Source organism: Typopeltis vanoorti, chromosome 2, assembly GCF_054136105.1.
Source record: "Typopeltis vanoorti isolate ZY-2024b chromosome 2, IOZ_Tvanoo_1.0, whole genome shotgun sequence".
NCBI lineage: Eukaryota > Metazoa > Arthropoda > Arachnida > Uropygi > Thelyphonidae > Typopeltis > Typopeltis vanoorti.
This window is the reverse complement of record NC_143550.1, coordinates 183,300,251-183,323,896: the sequence shown is the minus strand read 5'-3', so window position 1 is coordinate 183,323,896 and position 23,646 is coordinate 183,300,251. Positions and strand designations below refer to the sequence as shown.

Here is a 23,646-nt window from a genome sequence, read left to right as displayed (position 1 = left end):
GAACACTCAGTAGGGAAATACCTCTGTAATTCTCACATTCAGTTTTATTTCCCTTTTTATATATGGGTACTATGAGAGATCTACTCCAATCATCGGGAATTCGTCCCTCTGTCCAGGCTTTCTGAACTATGCAGTGCAGCCACTGCAAGACTCTTATACCACCATACTTCAGCATTTCTGGTCGAATATCATCTACTCCTGCTGCCTTTCCACATTTCAAACCTTTGATGGCTTTTTCTACTTCGAGTATGGATATGTATTCCTGACTGCATGCCTGGTCAGTGTTTTTTATCACTGTGCTGTCATCACTGCTTGTTTCATTTAGCAGTTTTTCAAAGTAATTACTCCATACTTCAAGGATATCTTTTTCTCCTGTTTTCATTTCACCTTTATCATCTCTAATTCCTTTTACAGCACTCTTTCCTCCATTCCTAAGCTTCTTCAACAACCTCCAGAATATTTTGCCACCTTCTTGATATTTATTTTCTATATTCTTGCCAAAGTCCTCCCATGACTTTTGTTTAGCTAGTTTTACACACTGTTTAGCTTTCTTACATTTGTCTCTGTATTCTGTAAGAGTAAAAGCTGACTTATTTGCCAGGAACTTTTGATATGCTTTCTTCTTTTCCTTCACTGCCTCTTTAACTTCCTGTGTCCACCAGGGAGTTCTGATTTTTTTTATCCTTGCACACAACCTCACCACATGCCTCTCTGGCAGAATCAATCAATGTTTCCTTCAGAGTTTGCCACTGAATCTCCAAGGTTTGATTCCTGTTCTCAAACTCTTTCATTTTCTTTTCAATAATATTTCTGTATTTTAGTCTACAGTTCACATCTGAGAGCTGCTCAACTTTTATTCGCTTTAAAACTTTCTTACATGTTATTCTTTTCAATATGAAATTCAATTTTATCCTGCTCAAGACTAAATAGTGATCACTTCCAATTTCAAATCCTCTGTACACTCTGGTGTCCTGCACCAGGGAGAAAACATCACTATCAACAATAACATAGTCAATGAGACTTTTCTTATTCCTAGCCTCTTCTCTCCATGTGAATTTGTGCACATTTTTATGTTGGAACATGGTGTTAGTAATAACCAGTCCATGTCCTGAGCAGAAATCCAACAGATATTTGCCATTATTATTAGCTTTGCTCTTTTCTCCAAATTTTCCCAAAATATTTTTGTATGTCTCACAATCATTTCCTACTCTACTATTTAGATCCCCAACAAGGACCAACTTTTCCTTTTTCATTGTGTCAGTTGCTTTTTCTAAAGCCTCAAAAAATTCCTCCACTTCTACCTTAGTAGAACCTTCTGTGGGACCATAGGCACAAATAAGTCTCATTGTCCAGTTCCCCATTCTCATATTTGCCCACATTACTCTACTTGAGACTGCCTGCCATTCAAGAAGATTAGCCTCGTATTTTGTGTTGAATACTATGGCTACTCCTTCTTTTCCTTGATTGTCATTGCCTGAATATAACATTTTGTATTTATTGCTCAGAAAGATCTCACCAGTTTTGGTCTTTTTTGTTTCAGTCACCCCTATTATGTCGATCTGGTACTTATCTAATTCCTCAGCTAGCTCCATTTCTTTGCCATTCAGGCTTCTTACGTTGATAGTACCGATCTTTAACTCTGGTGATGTTGAGTTGGGGTTTGTTTTCAGATTTGTTCCAGTAGCTGACTTTTCGCTGTTCGCCCTGGTTCCCTGGCGAAAACAACGGGGGCCTTGTTTAACCGGGCGACGCCCCAGCCGGCATGAAATTTTGTCATGTTGTACCATCATTTTTTATTTTGGTTTAACCAATAAGAATACAATTTGGTCGGCTAAATCCCAAATTGCCAGCCCATCCTCGTTCGTTCAGTATCAAAGTAGATACCCAACAGGGTGCACCACGAGAAGGTGAGGATTGGACATTAGGTCAGAAGCCCTGGTCGGTTCTCCGCATTCCTTTAAAGGCTATGTGGAGGTCTCCTCTCAGTTATACAGCTTTGACCCTTAAGATGTGGGTTTTGCAAATGATAGTAGAGGAATTCCTTGCATTTATTCCTATGACCATAAGACTAAATATGTAACTGGTTGCTGCTATAATCAAAGGGGTATAAGGGAGAATGTATACAACATGCACTCACAAATTAGCAATGCATACAGGCCAAGTAATTATTATGGGAGTTTCAATCATGGGGATGAAGAAGGGTCACAGGCAAGGAATGAAATGAAATATATACACCTACTGAGAGATAATTACCTGAGGCAACATGTAACAGAGGAGACACAAGGTTCAAGAGTGCTGGATCTGATCACTGCATCAGAGAACTTAACACTAACCAATCTAGCTAGGCTACATCTGCTTGGAGAAAATGATCATGTAGTTTTGACCTGGGAGATTGTCAGATATGTAGAATTTTCTATTAAGAAGAGATATACATGGAATTACAAAGCAAGTAATTATGACAAGCTGAGGAATCAGCTTTCAGCAGAGCCATGGGATAAGAATTTAGAGTAGGGGAGATGTTAGTGGTGCATGAGAGGTAGTGAAGGGATATTTAAAGAAAGCAGTATCTGAACTTATACCTAGGGTTAGAAGATTAAATCAGGTAGGAGTTAGATAGATGGATGAATAGCTTCATTAAGTGGGAGATGCACAAAAGAAAACATTGCAGAGGATTATAAAGAAAGTGATCAGTATGCTCATGAGCAGTATAAGGTGCAGGCAAGAAGGATGACTGGTATGGTAAGCAAGGCTAATTATGAGAGAAAGCTAGCTGATGAGGCCAAAAGAAACCCAAGAGTTCTTTTCTTTGCTATGTGACAAGTAAAATGAGAAATGATTCTGGAAGGATGACCTTAGAAAGTTCTGATGCTGGGTAGGTAGCAGAACCAAACAAAATAGTTGAATTACAGAGTGAACATTTTGCAGTGTACCATCTAGTGGTACATTGACTGCCTGATAGGAGAATAGAGGTTGAAGAAATGGAGGTGCTTAAAATATTGTAATGCCTCAATAGCCATGGAATTAGATGGCATATCGGCCCATGTATTATGAAAATATGCAAGGGAATTATCATCTCCTCTGAACAAGCTGTTTAATTTAAGCTTCATTACTGGTAAGGTGGCAAAGCTAAACATCTTGTACAAATAATCAAGAAACGAAAAACATCATATCTTGACCACATCATGAGAAACAGCAAATACCAACTTCTACAAACTGTTTTGAGAGGAAGAATTGATGGCAAAGGAACTAGAGGAAGAAAAAGAATATCATGGTTTGACAACATCAAGACATGGACAGGAAAGAGCAGTGCACAACTGCTCAGATTAGCACAAGAGTGCAGTTTGTTTGCCAAGATGGTCGCTGACCTTCGATAGTAGATAGCACAATAAGAAGAAGACTGGTAAGGTGACAATGGAGTGGAAACTCCATTGTCATCTTACCAAAAAAAGTGCCAGACTCCAGACAGAAGTAGCAAATTAATGTGAAGAAATTAACAAAAGACAGAATTCAGGACTGGGTGGATAGTAATATGATACTCTATAATAGACAACGTGGTTTTCTGAAGGGTAGGTCTTGCCCCAGTGATCTGCTTACTTTTTATAATCAACTGACAATGGAATGGGATAAGGGAAATGGCTTGATATTGCAAGACTTCACAAAAGTATTATACAAGATTCCACATAGAATTCCATTGCATAAATCAGAGCAAATGGGGGATGATATGAATTTGATGATCTGGATTAGAGGGTGGCTGATGGACAGATAAAAAAAGATTGGTTTATTGAGGAGTTGAGTCCAAGAGGTGGGTAGTGGTGTGCCACATTAAATAACATAGTACATGGTACTCTGTTATTTAATTTGTATATCAATGAAGGAAATTATTTGACAGGAAATATTCAGTTGTTTGCTGATGATGCTAAACTTGGAAGAGCAGCTGTAAATGAAGGTGATGCAGAGATCTTGAGAAGACTTCAACAGACTAGCAGTATGAGAAAAGGTAAATGGTTGCCAGTTTAATGCGGCCAAGCATAAGGTGATGCACTATGGGAAAAGAGATCAGAAGCTGTGTACTACATTAATGGAACTGAACTACAAGAACTGATGAGGCCAGGGACGTAGGATATGCTGGTGGACAGGGAGCTGAAGTTTAGAAGTCATATTGCATCACATTACATGGCTGTTGAAGAAAACGAGTAGAGGTAGAGAAGTTATTGTTCCTTATATAAGGATTTAATAAGGCTACATTTGGACTGCATGGGGATGAAGAAGTTGTGGAGAGGATCCAAAGGCAAATAACAAAGATTGTAGTAGGTCTGTCTGTGGAATGCTCCTTATGAGAATAGATTCACAGCTTCAAAAACTAGCTGAAGGCAAAAAAGAGGAGACACAATAGAAGTATTTAAGGTATATTAAAGGGATTTTATAGAATTGACACTGAAGACTTTTTTGTTTCTGTACATGGCAAGAAGGGAGAGAACAAGAGATCACCAATGGAAGTTGTGCAAGAGTGTGGTTAGAAAGGGTATTAAGGAGTACATTTTTTGCTTGGAGGGTGGTGAATGGGTTGCCAGAGGTGGTTGTGGATGCTTCATCAGTGAATGCATTTAAGGAGAGATATGACAGGTATTGTGTAAATAATGGATTCCCCCATGATGAATCTTCTTCCTCTATGGAGATGGCTGTATAATAATAATAATTTCAATTTTTTGATGATGCTTGATATTTGAGAAAAAAAAAAAAGAACTAGTAAAGTAAGAACTGTCTGTACTTCTATTTTAATGAAATTTTAAGATAATAATAACAAAATAAAAAAAAAAATAAATTCATATTTCATATCATGTTACAAACAAAGTAACTTTTTTTTAAAATAATCTCTTCTCTTGTTTAGACCTTTCTTTAGACCTAAAAGGAACTTGTTCCTGCCAGGGCTGCTCCAAATATACTGAATAAGGAGTCATGGACCATGTAACTCCAGTGTCCCAGAATATAACTGAGCCACCCTATTTCTAAGAGGTTCAAATACAGAAATTAGGTCCTCCAGGTTGGGGATTGGACAATAGGTTGATAACCTATTCCCAGAAAACTACTACTTGTTAAGGAACCTGGAAAGAAAAAGCCTCCAATTGGACAGACCAAATGGGTACGACTCAAGAAATGAATACTGAATTATGATTTTGGGTTGGAATATGAGTACATTGTATAAGACAAGAGCACTTAAAGCACTCATATCAGAAATTCATTGAAACAAATTAAAATTAGTGGCAGTACAAGAAACAAGATGGACTGTAACAGAAATCAAAAATTTTGGAACATATACATTTTCTTTTGAAAGAATCAAGGAAACGTGAATTTGGAGTAGCATTTATAGTAGACAGAGACATGAAAGATTATGTGCAATAACAATCAGAAAAAATTTTTTTAATTTATGAATTATAAATGCTTATGTACCAACAAAAGAAAAGGAATATGTGGAAAAATGGGATTTCTTCTGCAAAACGGAGATGTATGATTTCACACCATCTACCAACATAAAAATGATTATTGGAGATTTCAATGCCAAGCTTGGACAGGAAAATATTTCTAGGAATAATTAGAAAACACAGTTTACATTATACACTAATGATAATGGAGAAAAACTGATAGATTTTTCTATAAATAAAAATATGGTTATATCCTCTACATGCTTTTCTCATAAAGATAACCATAAAAGGACATGGATATCCCCAGATGATACAGTATTTAATCAAACTGATCAGGTGTTTATAGATATAAGATCAGCATCAAATATTATGGATGTAAGATCAGAGGAACATGCTGCAATTCAGATCATTATCTATTCAAAATTAAATATAGGTGCAGAATCCCAGTGATGAAAAAAGAAAGAAGAGAAGGAGCACTAATATTTAACTTAAAGAAATTGAAGTTAAAACTAACTTCCAGAACAAAATTAAAGATAAAATAAAGGCCAAAAATAGAACTATAGAACAGGATATAAAAAGAAGCTAGTAGTACATTAAACAATGGATTCTGATTACTGTAGAAGAAATTCTGGGATATGAAAATAAGAAAGGAAAAGAAGGACTGGTTTGATGATGAATGTGCTCAAGCAGTAATAAAAAGAAATAAAGCATACAAAGAATTTACTGCAAAACCAACTAAGATTAAAGAAGAAAATATAAGGTAAAAAAGACAAGCTCTTAATGAAATGCACCATAGAACAAGAAATGAAGAACAAGAGCTATCTTAAACATGCTTATAGTACAAATTAAAGGAGACTATAAGCCTATGCTGGATATATGCCCAGATGGACAAAGAAAAAGTAAAAACAGATGAAGAGATATTTCCAAGAACTGTTGAATAAGAACATGACCTCCGCAACTCAAAATTATATATCAACTACTATTGAAGATTATGTAAGTAAAGTGGATATTAAAATCCAGCATTATTTCAAAGCCAAATGTAGAAACCATGAAAGTTTTGCTTGGGCAGTGCTTTTTTTCTTGTCCATAAACATTCTTTTACTTGCAGCATATCAAAAGAATTGTTAGGCATTATCTTTGGCCTGCAATGCAAATTTTCTTTCATACTCTACTTTTGAATTTCTTATGACACTGGTTACCCTTCTAGCCTGTGTTTTGTACCGTTTTCATGTGCCTGCTGGTCATCATTCTTCTTGTATTGCCTCCACAGTATTTTCATTTTTTGACACCTCCAGCTTAATAGTGATATTCATCCATTTAATCCTCACTTGATTTACTCTCAGGGTGCTTAAGGGTTAAAGCTGTATAACTGAGAGGAGACCTCCACATAGCCTTTAAAGGAATGTGAAGAACCGACCAGGGCTTCTGACCTAATGTCCAATCCTCACCTTCTCGTGGTGCACCCTGTTGGGTATTTACTTTGATACTGAATGAACGAGGATGGGCTGGCAATCTGGGATTTAGCCGACCAAATTGTATTCTTATTGGTTAAATCAAAATAAAAAAATGATCGTACAACATGACAAAATTTCATGCTGGCTGGGGCGTTGCCCGGTTAAACAAGGCCCCTGTTGTTTTCGCCAGGGAACCAGGGCGAACAGCGAAAAGTCAGCTACTGGAACAAATCTGAAAACAAACCCCAACTCAACATCAGCAGATTTAAAGATCGGTACTATCAACGTAAGAAGCCTGAATGGCAAAGAAATGGAGCTAGCTGAGGAATTAGATAAGTACCAGATCGACATAATAGGGGTGACTGAAACAAAAAAGACCAAAACTGGTGAGATCTTTCTGAGCAATAAATACAAAATGTTATATTCAGGCAATGACAATCAAGGAAAAGAAGGAGTAGCCATAATATTCAACACAAAATACGAGGCTAATCTTCTTGAATGGCAGTCGGTCTCAAGTACAGTAATGTGGGCAAATATGAGAATGGGGAACTGGACAATGAGACTTATTTGTGCCTATGGTCCCACAGAAGGTTCTACTAAGGTAGAAGTGGAGGAATTTTTTGACGCTCTAGAAAAAGCAACTGACACAATGAAAAAGGAAAAGTTAGTCCTTGTTGGGGATCTAAATAGCAGAGTAGGAAATGATTGTGAGACATACAAAAATATTTTGGGAAAATTTGGAGAAAAGAGCAAAGCTAATAATAATGGCAAATATCTGTTGGATTTCTGCTCGGGACATGGACTGGTTATTACTAACACCGTGTTCCAACATAAAAATGTGCACAAATTCACATGGAGAGAGAGGCAAGGAATAAGAAAAGTCTCATTGACTATGTTATTGTTGATAGTGAGTTTTTCTCCCTGGTGCAGGACACCAGAGTGCACAGAGGATTTGAAATTGGAAGTGATCACTATTTAGTCTTGAGCAGGATAAAATTGAATTTCATATTGAAAAGAATAACATGTAAGAAAGTTTTAAAGCAAATAAAAGTTGAGCAGCTCTCAGATGTGAACTGTAGACTAAAATACAGAAAGATTATTGAAAAGAAAATGAAAGGGTTTGAGAACAGGAATCAAACCTTGGAGATTCAGTGGCAAACTCTGAAGAAAACATTAATTGATTCTGCCAGAGAAGCATGTGGTGAGGTTGTGTGCAAGGATAAAAAAAATCAGAACTCCCTGGTGGACACAGGAAGTTAAAGAGGCAGTGAAGGAAAAGAAGAAAGCATATCAAGAGTTCCTGCCAAATAAGTCAACTTTTACTCTTACAGAATACAGAGACAACTGTAAGAAAGCTAAACAGTGTGTAAAACTAGCTAAACAAAAGTCATGGGAGGACTTTGGCAAGAATATACAAAATAAATATCAAGAAAGTGGCAAAATATTCTGGAGGTTGTTGAAGAAACTTAGGAATGGAGGAAAGAGTGCTGTAAAAGGAATTAGAGATGATAAAGTTGACATGAAAACAGGAGAAAAAGATATCCTTGAAGTATGGAGTAATTACTTTGAAAAACTGCTAAATGAAACAAGCAGTGATGACAGCACACTGATAAAAAACACTGACCAGGCATGAAGTCAGGAATACATATCCATACTTGAAGTAGAAAAAGCCATCAAAGGCTTGAAATGTGGAAAGGCAGCAGGAGTAGATGATATTCGACCAGAAATGCTGAAGTATGGTGGTATAAGAGTCTTACAGTGGCTGCACTCATAGTTCAGAAAGCCTGGACAGAGGGACGAATTCCAGATGATTGGAGTAGAGCTCTAATAGTAACCATATATAAAAAGGAAAATAAAACTGACTACGAGAATTACAGAGGTATTTCCCTACTGAGTGTTCCTGGCAAGATCTATGCAAGTATACTTGAGAAATGGTTGAGAAGAATTGTGGAAGAAAAGCTTGGTGAAGAACAAGCTGGATTCAGGCCAAATAGAGGCTGTCAGGATCAGATCTTCACTTTACGACAAGTAGTCGAGAAAGCATGGGAATATAACAAAGATCTGTATTTAAGTTTTGTCGATTTGGAAAAGGCATATGACAAGGTGCCAAGAGAGAAGCTATTCAATACGCTGCAGTTATATGGTGTCAATGGGGCATTATATCAAGCAATACTTAGTCTTTATTTGAGTTGTAAGTCAGCAGTTAGAATTGAAGGAAGTACAGGAAGATGGTTTAATGTTAAATCTGGTGTGAGACAAGGATGTACATTATCCCCTCTGTTATTCATTATCTATATGGATCACATTATGAAGGAAAGTGGTATTAAACCTGATATCAAAATTGGAGATGTTAATGTCAGCTCTTTGCTTTATGCGCATGATGTTATACTTCTAATTAAATCCGCTACAAGTCTGCAAGATTCTCTGACTAAATTGAATAGCTGTTGTAATAGATATGGTATGAAGGTCAGCAATAAAAAGACAAAGCCAATGAAAATAGGCAGAATCATTGAAAATGTCAACTGTGTTGTGAATGGAGAACCTGTGGAACAAGTAAAACAAATCAGCTACTTGGCACGATTTTTACTGAAGATGGTAAATTAAATATAGAAATAGACAACAGAATCAGCAAAGCTGGTATGGTGGGAAGTCAAGTGAATAAATTCATATGGAATAAGAGAGAAATTAGTCGGAACACTAAATTAGCTGTATACAAGACAGTGTTCAAACCAGTTTTAACTTATGGATCTGAGAGCTGGGTCAGAAGTAAAACACTTGACCAAAGACTAGAGACTGCAGATATGAGGTCCTGAGAAAGATTAGAGGTGTGAACAGATGGCATCAATGGCAATATCATATTAAAAATGAGGATATTAGGAAAGAACTTGACATTATCAGCATTCAGGAATGCATTAGCAGAGCTAATCTCAGGTGGTATGGTCACTTAAATAGAATGGGAGAGGAAAGATTAGCAAAACAAGTGTTCTCTGCCAGGTTGGCATGAAAATGACCCAGAGGAAGACCAAGATATAGGTGGATTGATACGGTACAAAGTGCCTTAGACGATAGAAATATAAGATCTAATAATGTTGGAGTCTTGATAAGTAACAGACTAATTTGGAGGAAAATTGTAGATAGGAAGTTAGTAATGATGTAATTTTTTCATGTAGTACTGTCATATCCTGGACACCCCTTGAGGGTACATAGCAGGAATTTGATGATGATGGTCTTATTAAGCATCAGCTGCATAAAAAGAAAATGATGCTGAGTATATATAAGGAGAAAGGTGATACCGAGCAAGCTCACAAGCAGGTCAAGGCACAGGCAAGACACTTGGTGAGTAAGCAAAATTAGATTATGAGAGGAAATGTTTTTATATCACTTTCACATACATACTAGAGGTCTCTCTACCTCAATTCTGAGGCTGTTCCTCAGAATTGAGGTAGAGATGGAATAAAAACCTAATACTGTTCCCAGCTCTCTTTTATTCCATCTCTACCTCAACTTCAGAATACCTTTAGTGAATCTGCAGTTCAACTGTAAAAAAAAAAAAATAAAAATAAAAAAAGATGTTGAGTTGATGCTGCTCATGTTCCTGTAAGTTTAGAAGAATAGTGGTGGTGGTGGGGGAAATTATGAATGCTAATTCTGCTTGAATGGTGGCATGGAAATATCAGAATATTTTGCCACCTTCTTGATATTTATTTTCTATATTCTTGCCAAAGTCCTCCCATGACTTTTGTTTAGCTAGTTTTACACACTGTTTAGCTTTCTTCCATTTGTCTCTGTATTCTCTAAGAGCACAAGCTGACTTATTTGCCAGGAACGTTTGATATGCTTTCTTCTTTTCCTTCACTACCTCTTTAACTTCCTGTGTCCATCAGGGAGTTCTGATTTTTTTATCCTTGCACACAACCTCACCACATGCCTCTCTGGCAGAATCAATCAATGTTTTCTTCAGAGTTTGCCAATGAATCTCCAAGGTTTGATTCCTGTTCTCAAACTCTTTCATTTTCTTTTCAATAATCTTTCTGTATTTTAGTCTACAGTTCACATCTGAAAGCTGCTCAACTTTTATTCGCTTTAAAACTTTCTTACATGTCATTCTTTTCAATATGAAATTCAATTTTATCCTGCTCAAGACTAAATAGTGATCACTTCCAATTTCAAATCCTCTGTACAGTCTGGTGTCCTGCATCAGGGAGAAAACATCACTATCAACAATAACATAGTCAATGAGACTTTTCTTATTCCTTGCCTCTTCTCTCCATGTGAATTTGTGCACATTTTTATGTTGGAACATGGTGTTAGTAATAACCAGTCCATGTCCTGAGCAGAAATCCAACAGATATTTGCCATTATTATTAGCTTTGCTCTTTTCTCGAAATTTTCCCAAAATATTTTTGTATGTCTCACAATCATTTCCTACTCTGCTATTTAGATCCCCAACAAGGACCAACTTTTCCTTTTTCATTGTGTCAGTTGCTTTTTCTATAGCATCAAAAAATTCCTCCACTTCTACCTTAGTAGAACCTTCTGTGGGACCATAGGCACAAATAAGTCTCATTGTCCAGTTCCCCATTCTCATACTTGAGACTGACTGCCAATCAAGAAGATTAGCCTCGTATTTTGTGTTGAATACTATGGCTACTCCTTCTTTTCCTTGATTGTCATTGCCTGAATATAACATTTTGTATTTATTGTTTAGAAAGATCTCACCAGTTTTGGTCTTTTTTGTTTCAGTCACCCCTATTATGTCGATGTGGTACTTATCTAATTCCTCAGCTAGCTCCATTTCTTTGCCATTCAGGCTTCTTACGTTGATAGTACCGATCTTTAACTCTGGTGATGTTGAGTTGGGGTTTGTTTTCAGATTTGTTCCAGTAGCTGACTTTTCGCTGTTCGCCCTGGTTCTCTGGCAAAAACAAAGGGGGCCTTGTTTAACTGGGCGACGCCCCAGCCGGCATGAAATTTTGTCGTGTTGTACCATCATTTTTTATTTTGGTTTAACCAATAAGAATACAATTTGGTCGGCTAAATTCCAAATTGCCAGCCCATCCTTGTTCGTTCAGTATCAAAGTAAATACCCAACAGGGTGCACCACGAGAAGGTGAGGATTGGACATTAGGTCAGAAGCCCTGGTCGGTTCTCCACATTCCTTTAAAGGCTATGTGGAGGTCTCCTCTCAGTTATACAGCTTTGACCCTTAAGCACCCCTTCCCCCATAGCTGAAAAACCTCATAATAATAAGACCATTCATCTATTAACTCTTACATGATTTATCCACCTGACCTTGGGTACACAATCTGACATTGCTTTCCTTCAGATATCCCATCCCATACTCTGGTAACATTCTCTTTTTGCAGATTCTTATGCCAGCATGGCTTAAACTGTTTCCTCAGCTTCTCATAATCACCTGCCTGCAGTTTCACATATACCCAATTCTTCAGCTGAAAATGCTACATTTCCCTAGTCAAGACCACATAATCCCTCTCCCCAAGTTCCCTCCATCAAATGCTGTTTTAAGTAATTATCTCTTAGCACTCAAATAAATTCCATTTCTTTTCAACCATTATGATCTTTTTCCCTTCCAATCATGTGCACTCCTCCCTCCATAGCTGAAAATCCTCATAATAATAACTTAGCCAACACTCTTGCCAATTTGTCAATGTATACCATCCACATCTTCCCTTGTATTGCCCCCCCCCCTCCACTGCCTATAGAAGCAGTCAACAATCTATTTGGTCTTGCTGATCTCTATCTCACACAAGATTGCCTCAAATACATCACCTTCCACATCTGTCTTCCTGGTAACTTCCTATCATTTTTGTAATTTATCTGCTGTCATCAGCAAATCCTATCCTAACTCCCTTGAAAATACTTTACTATACTCTCATGTTTTTCGCAGGAGAATGTGAAGGTATAGTATTTTCTCACATCTTCACATCATCCAATATAAACTATACTGCACTAATGCCTCGAACTTTTGGCAAGGTTGCACCAACAATGCCAAAAACTCGTCCCTCTTATTACTGACTACTGACATTAGTATACATAAGTTGCAGTATCCCTCTTCATTCCACAACCACCCCTGCAGCATGTACTGACATCCCCATTCAATTTTGTTACCAGAAATGAGAAATTAGATTTTGCATTTCTGGTAATTCACTAATTGATGGCTTTATCCATGTTATTTCAATTCTATCATATGATTCATCTCCATAATTTGGTAACATGAAAACATATTATGGCTGGTAGCTGCTAAGTGATCATACTATCTTAGATTAGTTCTGTTAACACATTCCTGAATACTAATTGGCTATTGTTGCTAATAAATATTCCTTCACAAGTTCCCAAGCACTGATGATATCTCGCCCTTCCAATTCCTCCATCCATGGAACCACTACAAGCTGATATCTAACACTATTATAATCACCTATCTTATAATTCCACACATTCATTCCTTTCTCTTTGATACTCCTGCAATATCTATTCATCTTCCAAGTCAAAATCACAAGGTCACTCTTTCCAATTGGAGACAGAGATTCCTTTTGATGCTATGACCAAATCTAAAACTCTTGAACTTCATGTTGTCTAAGACATTTGTTTCTCAAGAATTGAAATAACATGGAAAAAGAATTGAAATAACATGGATCGCTTACTACATGCAGTTTTCTCTCCCCAATTTATACTACTGTAGTTAAAATCTAGCATAACAATCATTCTTTAACTGTCTAAACATCTCATGCTCTTCATCCTCTATGCTCCCTGGCTTATAGCAACAATGCACTAAATATTCTATCCTACCCACATCTACCTCACACCATTAGTGCCATTGCCCTCCAAATCCTCCACTCGGAGAGGACAAAAGTCAACTATCATAAGCTGTACTCCACCATCGTGTTTGCCTTTCCTATCCTGTCAAAAAATGCTATACCCTGCTACTTCTATTCCTGTCAGTATATCATCTTCTGTCAACCATGATTCAGAGATCCTAATAATCTTTGGACAGGCTGATGCTATCAGTCACCAATTCATCTCCTTTATTTCAGATATGCCTGGCATTAGTATAAAGAATCAAGACATTGTCACTGTTTCTATGCTTATCATCCTCCCCACTGCAATGGATTCAGCATTACCCAATGTATTTCCCCTTCTACCAAATGTCTATTCCCACAAGAGGCCACCCCTGCTACCATCCACCCTGATGATTCCAGTTTCCCTGCATTGACAACCTGAATTGTTCAGAGAACAACATTCTCTCCAGATGCCGTCCTTCCTCATTCAAATGCAAGCCATCTCTCACATATAGTTCCTTTCTGTCCTCAAATGCCCTCCAAGCATCCACGTAATCCAAGCCTCTCTTTCAACACATTCTGGCTATTACAGTATTCATTATTGATGCTCTTCTCCACAGCTCTGCATTATCGTACCTGGACAACACCCTCATTATCTTTCCCTTCTTAGTCTTCTTCTATACAACTGCAAGCATGAACTTCAGATTTCTTGCCACCCAATTTACACTGCCTCTCAAGACATTTGTGCTGACATCACACTCATCTCATCCACCCTTTTTTTGCCTCGTATAGTCATATGCAATTTATCTATCATTCCTCCAGGAAAACACTCCTCTGGCATTCTATCTTGTACACTATGAATCATCGAGTCTCCTTACATCACACCTCTTACCACTCTGCTTTCCTTGCTCACCTGCATCCCTCTCTCTTTCTCTCCTCTAACACTTTCTTTCTTTGTTCCCACTTGTCTCCTGTCACCTCTCCATCCCTGATTCCAGCACTCTCACCTTTCTCTCATTCCTTCTTTTACTGGTTCTTCTATTCTCTTCCCTTCCATCCTTCCCATGACTCTCTCTCACACCTACTCTGATTATTTTTTCATTCGTTGTTTCCAGTCACCTAATCTCATCTTTCATGTTTCTCAACTCATTCCTGATATATTGTACTTCTTTCAGCACATCTCTCTCTCTCCCTCTGCAAGTTACCTACTCTTGCCTGACATTCATCCTCCCAATTAACAACATCTTTGAATACTTCACAATGTTTCAAACCCACTACACTCCCTACTTTTATTTTTTCATTCACATTCTGTTTGTATTTTCTTGCCCTTGATCACACTACTCGTCTCTCTTGGTTGGTATTCACCTATTTCTGACAAAAAGCTGCCGAGGTCTGTTATGCTAATTTCTAAATTTCAAAGTTCTTTCCAGAAAATATCCTACCTTTTCTGCAGACATGCACTTCCCAAACTGCCAGGATGTTGCACCCATCCACCCAAGGTAATAAATATATAGTCCATTAGTACCATGGGTGAGACAAGGATCTATTTTATTTATTTTTGTTAAATTTTATAAATAGTTTTTACATTGTTATATTTATTATTTTACATAATCTGAAAACCATGGTTCTAGAGACCAAACCTGGAACTTTTTCAACACTTCTAATAAGTAAGGAAGTGGCAGACTGTTCGTTGGAGAATGGATAAGATAACTACCAGCAAACAGTAACTCATTCAAAAGCCACTCCATTCAACCTATATATCAATCCAATTCTGAATATAATTATAATAATTATATTATCTACCCTATATATATAAAATGATAAGCTTTTTATGTCACGTTTTTTGAAACATTTTGAAACTCAGGGCTACCCTGAGTGTCAGGTCTTCAAAATTCGAGTCATCAGAATTCAAGGAGAACCGGCCTACCAGTCCGGAACTCGTGGGGTTGGAAGGTGTAGGCACCAGGGGGACAGAACCCCCTCCTTTCAAGTCATCAGAATTCAAGGAGAACCGGCCTACCAGTCCAGAACTTGGGGGGGGGGGGGTTGGAAGGTGTAGGTGCCGGGGGCAGAGTTCCCCTTTTGAAGACTCGACACTCAGGGGATACACTAGGCGTCAGTGGGTGGAACCCCCTTTCGAGTCATCAGAATTCAAAAACCAGCCTACCAGTCCAGAACTCAGAGGGTTGGGCGCTGTAGGGGCATACCCCCCTTTCGAGTCTTCAAAATTCAAGGAGAACCAGCCTACCAGTCTGGGACACGGGTGTTGGGCACTATAGGTGCCAAGGGGGCATTCCCCCCCCCCTAGTTATATTATAAAATTAATAATCTGAGCTACTAAATGGCTGTTAATGGCACAATATACAGCTTTTCACAGTCAAGTCTCACCTACCTGTGGTATAGCCTGTTTCTTCAAATGGGACAGTGGTGAGTAGTGATGCCACAAATGTATATCTTCCATAGTTGGAGGAAATGCTGACTAGACCTGTAGCTGGTAGATGTCTTTCACCATCCAGTGAAATACTACTATCTTGCTTATGGGAGGCCTGATGTGGCTGCAGCCATATTTGGTAACTAGAGCAAGGGTTCCAGTTTCTGTCCCCCCCATACACTCTTCCTGTATGCAGTGAGAAGTGACTCCCTCAATGATATGATAATCACTGAGTGAGGAGTCACAACCCTCCCCATTTTTTCCCCTTTCTCTAGTCTCAATTCCCCTTTTCTAAAGGCAAAGGATCATTATTATGTAGCCATTATATGTGAGTAATGACCCATGACTAACTTTTCTCTTATGTCTAATGGTGTTATGAATTCTTTGTATAATGTACTATCTATTCTACAATTAGCTGTTTCATTATTCCAGTTAATATCTCTCATATTAAAATCATGTTATTACAGTTCTACAGTCATTGCAACATTATAATTGAAGTTAATAATTATAAGAAAAATTCCAACCGTAGTTTGTTACATTTACCTTTAATATTTTAGGTTTGTCAATCAATGTGTCAGACATATAATTATAACTGGAATAACACCAATATTCTGTACAAGAATACTGATGTAAAGAATTTGATGTTTCTTCTCTTCTTCTATCCCCATTCAACCAATCTAAGAACTCTGCCACAGTAGTAGTAATATAGTTTGCATCTCCTTCCCACCTTGGACCTATTAGTAAATATGAAAATTAAGTACAGTGAATCATCACACATGTAGTATAAAGTACAGTGAATGATTATGAAAAAATAACAGATTATAAAAAAAAATGGCGATGTAACATGATTTCCATGTGAAGTATGAAAATGATTTTTTTCAACAGCAATCTCGAAAATGATTTCATAACAGCATTCTTGTCCAGTGACTTCTATAAGTTACAATAATTACACTATTACTGTTACTATTATTACTATCATGTCCCACCTCCAAGGAGTCCAACGGCTCATCAAGGGAGAGTTTTACCTGCACACAACTCACCATCTTCACTACTTACTTAATCCACCATCTACTGTCCATCATCAATGGTAATTTTTTGTCTATAAATTGCATCTGTTCATATCGTGGCCTTGAATAGAGTGCAAAACCTTACGTGTTCTTCTGAAATATTTTTCCTAATTTTTCTTCTGCAAATGGTCTTATTTAAAAGGAAGCAAGCTGATGCTATAAGGGATACAAATGGTGTGCTGCTAACTGAAGAGAATAAGATTGTTGAAAGGAGAGAAGCTTTGATGAGATTTTAAATTCATAAAATAACGTAACTGACATGATAAGAAGTTCGGTAATGGAGAAATCTCCAGTAAGTATAGATTTAAATGTTACGTTAGAACCAATATTTAAAAATGAAACAACAAACATAATACAGAAGATAAAAGGTGGTAGAAATGCAATATAGAAATGATTAAGACAACTAAAGAAACTGCTGATGATAAATTGCAAGTGACTATTAATAATGTATTGGAGAATGAAAAGAAACCCATGCAATGATAACCATAATTTCAAAGGGGAAAAACTCACTAAATGTGAAAGTTGGAGGTGAATCAGTCTACTGTTAGTGTTCATAAACATTTTTTTGTAAAATTTTGATAAACAGGAATAAAAGTGAAATAGAAAAGATATTAAGACATGAGCCAGCTGTTTTTCAAATGAGTGGAGGTAATCCATACTAGAATAATTATTTTAGTATGACATAATTATTCTAATTAACATTAAGTACTGCAAACTTACATATACATACATAAAAATTCATACCACCATACAACACAAAAATTAGGACTCATCAGCACCCTCAAACATAGAGCCCTAACAATTTACTCCAATGAACAAGAGCTCTGAACTAAGAATTTGAAATTATTAACCAAACATTTGTAACAAATGGCTGCAAAAAAAAAAAAAAAAAAAGTTCACAAAATCCTCTATAAAAATTCCATTAAAAGCAAAAAAGATTACAAGAATGTCATAGCCATACCCTACGTTAGGGACATTTTGAAAAAAATAGAACATTACTTAAATACAATGTTAAGACAACCTTCAACCCCCCCCCCCCCCGCAAAATTAAGAAATTTACTTAGCTCCTCCAAAGATCCTCTTCTATACCTTGACCACACAGGGGTTTACAAAATTCAATGTACCTGTAACCTAACTTACAGACACACCTCAATCAGAAAAAGATGAACACAAACACCACATTAAATACCTCCACTATGGTAAACCAGGCCTATCAGACCATGCACTCCAAACATGCCACAGAATTGATTGGAAAGGCACTAAGTCCCTGCACCACACTAAAACCTGGTTTGAAAGAAAATTCAAAGAAGCTTGTGAAATGCTGAAACATCATTTCCCCCCACCACCACCAGGGTCAGGCTAGGATAAATAATTAACAAACATTTAGATTCATCTTACTTTTGTATGTGCAGCATCATGTAGCTTGTATTTTGCACATATGTATGGTTTCCTGATGATGACGACCTCAATACAAAGGTCGAAATGTCGACTGTTACTTGCTTAATGTTATTCTAACATGTGTTGTCTCCATAAATTCTTCACTATGAATGCTGACCACCATGTAACCTTAAAAGAAAGTGGAAATAATGTATATCACATATTTACTTGAAGGAATATTAATGAACAAAAGTATACGATTTAGAACCTCCTTATACCTATATGTGTAGATTTTGCAAAGCTTTTGACAGTAGACATTATGGATAATTATTATAAACTAAGGAATTCCTGATAAATATGTGAGAATAATAAAAATGCATCAAGTTGAGTTATTGTACAGCAAACACCACCATCAGAATGGTTTTAGATAAGAATAATGTGAGAGAGGGTTGCATGTCTGGACTACTTTTTAACACAGTCATTAACTGGATCAAAAAAAACCCAAACAAACAAACAGGTATAATGAAAGTAAAAAAAAAAAAAAATGGAATCCTATATGACAGTTGGAAGATTTAGATTATGCATTAATCTAAGAACCTATAAATCAGCAGTCCAATTAATATTGATTTATGCATGATCTTTAACTGTACCTGTGGCATAATTAAAAAATAACAAAATTACATAATAAAAATACTGAAAAACTTTAAGGAAGGTACAAATATTTCATACTGAAAATAACAGCATCATCAGTGTGTGGAATCAAAGAACAATCAGTTTACAAGTAAAAGCAGTTGCTGCATGCAAGAAATTAATATCAGCTAATGCCTTTTTTTTTTGTTCCCGTATAGGGAGTAGTTTTAGTCCTAACTTTTGGAGACAGTGGGCAGATCAATCTCCACTGGTAGCCATTCAGAGATAGCTGGCCCAAGGCTATCACTAATTAATCAGCATACACTGAAGAATGCGGCTAGCAAGTGCCACCATCTTGTGATCCCTAACACAATATTTTTCATGTCTGAAAATAGTGAGTTCGACGGTCAATTTTCTTGAGTTTAAAGGACAAAAAACTTGAGTTTCTGAGAGAAAAAACCTGCTTGACCGTGCCAGAGATTGACTAACTCAGGAATCGGTCAAGAAAAGGCTTAGAAAATGTTCCTCTACTCATTGACTAGATTTGAACCAAAGTCTCTTTTGTCGTGCGGCCGAGCGCCGTAGAGTACAAACGCCATTTCTACTGAGCTACACAGGTCCAGAAATGAATATTAACATCAAAAATAGTTTTAATATTAATTATTCATATTATGACTTATTAACATCAAAACTATTTTTGGTGTTAATAATAAGTCATGATGTAGGTAAACCGATTGTGGTATATACCTTGTATTCCTGTTCTATGATTTGCTTACTGTTTCCACACACTGATGATGTACTGTTATTTTCAGTACAGGATTACTTATAGGATATTATTTCATCATCATGCATATCAAGGATTTAGGCCTAGCGTGGCCTGTTCCGGCCTTAGAAGTCATCGTTGAATCATTTAAGAGGATATCCTGGTTTTCTTTTTCTTAATGGCTTGTACTTTTTTTCTTTTTCTGGAGTATTAATTCTTTTATTATAGAAGGTTCAGGTGGATTTTTAACTGCTGAATGCAATTGATGCTGAAACCTGGCCATATTATTTATTAGTATTAAAACTATTTTTGATGTTTACATAAAATGAGAATCAGTTTCTCATTTTAAGTGTTTTTTGATGCAAAGATTATGCTCAATCATGCTAGAACATAATTCAGCTAAGAATCTACATTTACAACACTTTCATACTTCATCTTAATTCTAAAAGAACATTAGCAATGAAGTCTACATACCTCCAGCATGATTTATATGATCTATATGAAACTTCAATGATAAATCACCACAACTTTCAGCCCACTCACTAATAGTTCTGGGAACACCAACCCATGAAAGTAACATATCTTTAAAAACTGTAGGAAAGTTCAATTTCTGGAGTATTAATTCTTTTATTATGGAAGGTTCAGGTGGATTTTTAACTGCTGAATGCAATTCATGCTGAAACTTGGCCATCTAGCATGAAGTAAAAGAATGAAAATTATATCTGTAATCAATCAACTTTCTTCATCTGATATATTGTAAATATACTTTAAATGACACACACACACATATATATATATATATATATATATAAACTTATGTAACTATATGTATGCACATGAACACACATACTGCAAGTTCCATTACATCTGATGTAATGGAAATTGCAGTATGTTCAAATTCAAGTGTGGGTGGGAGGAAATAGGACTGGTGTTCAAATAATCAGCAAAACTGCAAATAGTAAGAATTGGCATAACCGAGTTTTTGACTTGTCTGATCTAAGGTTGAGATATGATTCTGAAATAATTGTTAAAGCTGAAAACAAAGGACATAAATATTCACTTTTCACTTTTCTATGGTTCAATTATACATAACTGGTAAAACTACAAATAACAGGCATTATAATGATTGATTTTTCAGACATTTTAGATATTAGGTAGGGAATCAACATTTAAATAGCCACAAAACTACAAATGACAGTGAAATTATTAATTTCTGCATTGGACTCTGAAAAGATTAGATGTGATGAAACTCATTATATGTATATAGTCTTTTTAAATATCAACCCCCCCCCACACACACACACACATGCAAAAGGAATTTGCTGATGTGTTTTTTTGAATGGGAGGTTGTAGTCCTTAGGAAAAATTGTGAAATATAATTCTCCCTTGTCCTCCCTTCAAAGTATATGATGAAATTCCATCTACTGAATCCTGTATATAACCCTTTCAGAAGTTTGTAAGTCTCAATCATATCATCCTTCTTTCTCCTGTTTGCTGTTATCTGCATGTCATGAAGAAATTTGGAGAAACTCACATGGTTGCCCATGACATTTCAAAGACATTTGATCGGGTTTGCACAGGGACCTACTTAAACTACCATCCTTATGGTCTGCCTTCCTCATTCTGCAACTGGATTGCCAACTTTCTCACTGGTCACTCATTATGTATCATGGTGGATGGCTTACTCTCCTCAGATTTTTCCACCAATGCAGGAGTACTCCAGGGTTCTGTTCTTTCACCCACTCTCTTCCTCTTGTATATAAATGACCTGCTCTCACAGACTTTTAATCCTACCCTAATCCTAAATAACTTTGCCAATGACAGTATACTCCATTCCTGCTTTTCATTTGACAAACCTGTTAGTGCTCAAATATTAGAATCCTCAAGATCTACCACAACCAGGGACCTGAACTCAGATCTCTTAGCTATATCTCAGCAGGGCAAGGACAACCTTGTAAACTTCAATGCCACCAAAAACCCATTTCTGTCTGATCTCTCACAAGAAAGAGCTCGCATCTCTCCCCCCCCCCTACATTCAGTAATACTGAGATATCCACACACAATCAGACTTCTCTACTCAGACCAACCTGCACCCCCTCTCTGATCTTTCCTGGAACAATCACATTTGGACAGTGTTCTGCCGAATTGGCCACTATTATTCCTCCACTCTCCTCCAAAATCATTAAAACAAGAGCCACTTAACATGCTTTTACAGTCCATCATGAAACTCACTGAACCAACTTCACTGACTCCTCCCTTCATCTCATCTACTTCTGTCCATGGGAACAGTCTCCCCCACTCTGTCTTCCTCAAAGATTACAACCCTCAGCTGGTCAAGCAAATTGTGAACAGATTCCTCCTTTCTTCTATTCCTCTTGCCCACATATGGCACTAATGTGCTATAGGTCTCGTGTGTGGATCAGATATAAAAAAGTCACAAATTCTCAATCTATCTTCATAATCTGTATTCCATAATCTCGATAATCATCCTTTAATATACACACACTGTCTCTCCACTGCATCAGCATCACCAAGGAAACCAGACCAGACCTGTGCACAATTGTCCAAGTGAGGTGATATCAAGACCTTGTAAAGAGGCATAACAATTCCCTTATATGTCAAGGCTTATTTCAGCACTACAATTATCATCTGAGTTGAATTGCCATCTTTGCTAATATGGCCCATGAACTTCTCCTTCCTATTATCTACTAAAATTCCACGATCCCTATATCGATTAATTTCTTCTAGCATAATAGTGAACAGAGGCCACATGTGGATAGAGGGTTTTGGATTTGATTATATCATCAGAAGATATTGTTGTCAATGAAGTGTTAAATCTTCCTCCAGTTAGTGAAAGTGAGCATGAAGTAACCACTTGAGTGGTGGCCAGTCATATCAGGACTTTGGTAAGAAAGAACTATATGTAGAACTATAAGGCAGGTGATTATGGCAAACTCAGGAGGCAACTTGCAGTAATATCATGGAATGAGGAATTGCACAGGAAGGAAATCAATGCTGCTTGGTCTCTACTCAGGAAGTATCTGGCAGAGGCAATGACTGAGTGTATTCCAAAGGTCAGGAGATTAAATAAGGTAGGTGTAAAATGGATAACTGAAGAGGTATCAATAAAAAAAAAAGGTATCAAAGTGTGCAATCAGGACTTTTGTGAGAATTTTTGGAAAGAAAAAGGCATTGTGGAGGCAGCACAAGATGAGTGGAGATAATCAGTTACATGAGGAGCACAAAGAGCAAGCTAGGAAGGTGACTCACAAGGGTAGCAAAAGTGCTGTATGATTAGCAGTGAGTGAATGATGCTAAAAGCAATCCTAGGGAGTTTTTTTGAAATGTGGTGAGTAGAAGAAAGAATGATTATGGGAGGATGATGTTGGTCACTGATAATGGGAGAATGATAAACAGTGAGGAGGATACAGCAAAGGTGTTTAATGAGCAGTTCATTAAAGTATTCCATCCTTGTGATTGTAACACAATGCAGAGCTTGAGAGCAATGGGAATGGAGGAAGAACCAGTGATGGTGAGCAATGAGCAGGAGGTATATGACGAATTGAGTAAACTTGATGCTGACAAGGCCATCTTGAGAGAATGTTCCAGGGAGTTAACAGCTTTAACATACATTTTTAACATGAGTCTTAAATTAGCCCAGGTCTCAAAGGAGTGGAAAGATGTTAAAATTGTTCTGCTTCATAAAG

General features: G+C 37.0%; 1 protein-coding gene across 2 annotated transcripts in view; it reads right to left on the bottom strand.

Moving 5' to 3' along the window:
- HSPBAP1 (HSPB1 associated protein 1) overlaps positions 1-23,646 on the bottom strand; it is a 132,972-nt gene that overhangs the window by 85,730 nt on the left and 23,596 nt on the right. For both annotated transcript variants that reach the window (XM_090409835.1, XM_090409844.1), the window contains exons 2-3: positions 20,414-20,630; positions 16,646-16,836 (exon numbers count right to left, since the gene is read on the bottom strand). In XM_090409835.1, the coding sequence (XP_090265961.1) occupies positions 16,646-16,836; positions 20,414-20,630 (408 nt within the window). The remainder of the gene's footprint in view (positions 1-16,645; positions 16,837-20,413; positions 20,631-23,646) is intronic.